At 44.1% G+C, this 1,334-nt stretch overlaps 1 protein-coding gene across 1 annotated transcript; it reads left to right on the top strand.

Annotated features, from left to right (window-relative positions):
- Positions 1-364: 364 nt before the first annotated feature.
- LOC111656007 (nuclear receptor coactivator 3-like) lies at positions 365-1,042 on the top strand (the record flags this gene model as incomplete). The annotated part of the gene is made up of 2 exons (XM_023407600.2): positions 365-543; positions 812-1,042. Coding segments are annotated over exons 1-2 (379 nt in total), but the record flags the coding sequence as incomplete, so codon positions are not given.
- Positions 1,043-1,334: the final 292 nt, after the last annotated feature.

The raw sequence follows: 1,334 nt of genomic DNA, 5'->3' as shown, positions 1-1,334 counted from the left end.
TGTAACAAGGTTGATTAAAACACTCAAAATTCAATGAAAGAGGTGATCATCACTTTTATATGTTAAAGTGCATGGTGTGGAGGATATCATAAGGCCTTGAGGCAATCAGATGTAAAACACAATATTTATGAGTGTTTTAAGTTGTAAATCGGTCAGATTTGACCCGAACACGACAGGAAGGTTAATTAATTTATGAATCCATAAGAATATATTTTTGAAAAAACTAAAAATAATCTAATTTTATTCTCAAGATGCCAAAAGGTAGTGAGATATTAGTTTTTCCCATATCACCTGTTTCCTAACTTCATAAAACACAGACATTGTTCTACCTGCCTTTGAGGAAACAGAAACCACTTGACCAATGACCTTTTCCTTTTTTTACAGGGAGCCCAGGAATGGGTCCAGGACCTCGGGGGCCCTTCCAGAGGGCCATGTCCATGGATGGGAAGCCTCCTGGCGGGCCTGGAGGAGCAGGTAGACGCCCCATGCTTATCAAGCAGGAGAACATAATGGGCAGCCCGGACGGCTACCCAGGAAACATAGGTGTGTGTTCAAGTGAGCCAACTTTTGTTTTCTGCACATTTTGTCTCTGCCTTTCTCTGCCTCCCTCCCCTTAACACTATTAGGGTATGTGTCACCCACTTTAGGACCTTGACTATATGAGAATTTGTTGTAACCTATTATCAGATAAACGTTTAAAACACAGATTTAAGACAAGGTAAATGTTGAGGACCGAGACTGGGCCACACTGCTCTGCTTTAACACTTTGATGGTACTGATATATGCACATGTGGTATTTTTTCATTACCAGGACCAATGAATAGGGGCATGGTTCCCCAGAGGTCTCCCATGGGGGGGTCAGGTGAGTGGGGCATGCCCCGCTCCAGTGCCAGTCCTGTGGGCTCAGCAGGACACCCGTCCATGATGCGCCCAGGGATGGAGTACAACAATGGCAAGGGCATGATGTCAGGACCCATGGTCGGCCGCTCCAACAGCGTACCGGGCACCAGGTCTATGCTGCAGCAACAGCTCATGGATATGGGTATGTTTTTTTACCCCAGACACTGATGGTATTCAAGAAATTATCATGAGCACAGTTACGTGAAGATATGTTACAAAAAAATTCATGTTGGAGCGTGAAAATAGAGGAAAACCTAAGAGTCTAAGAGTCCACAGTCATGCCAACAGCTCTGTGAGACTATACTTAGACACAGTGGTGCCTTGAGCTAAATGCAAATGTCAGCGTATCAACATGCTAACATGCTGACGTTTAGCAGGTAAATCTTTACCATGTTCACCATCTTAGTGTAGCTTGTTAGCATGCTAACACTTGG

This window comes from Seriola lalandi, unplaced genomic scaffold, assembly GCF_002814215.2.
Source record: "Seriola lalandi dorsalis isolate HSWRI2012SDOR001 ecotype SW California unplaced genomic scaffold, Sedor1 jcf7180001975895, whole genome shotgun sequence".
NCBI classification, from domain to species: Eukaryota; Metazoa; Chordata; class Actinopteri; order Carangiformes; family Carangidae; genus Seriola; species Seriola lalandi.
The sequence above is the reverse complement of the archived record's forward strand: the minus strand, read 5'-3'. Positions and strand labels throughout refer to the sequence as shown.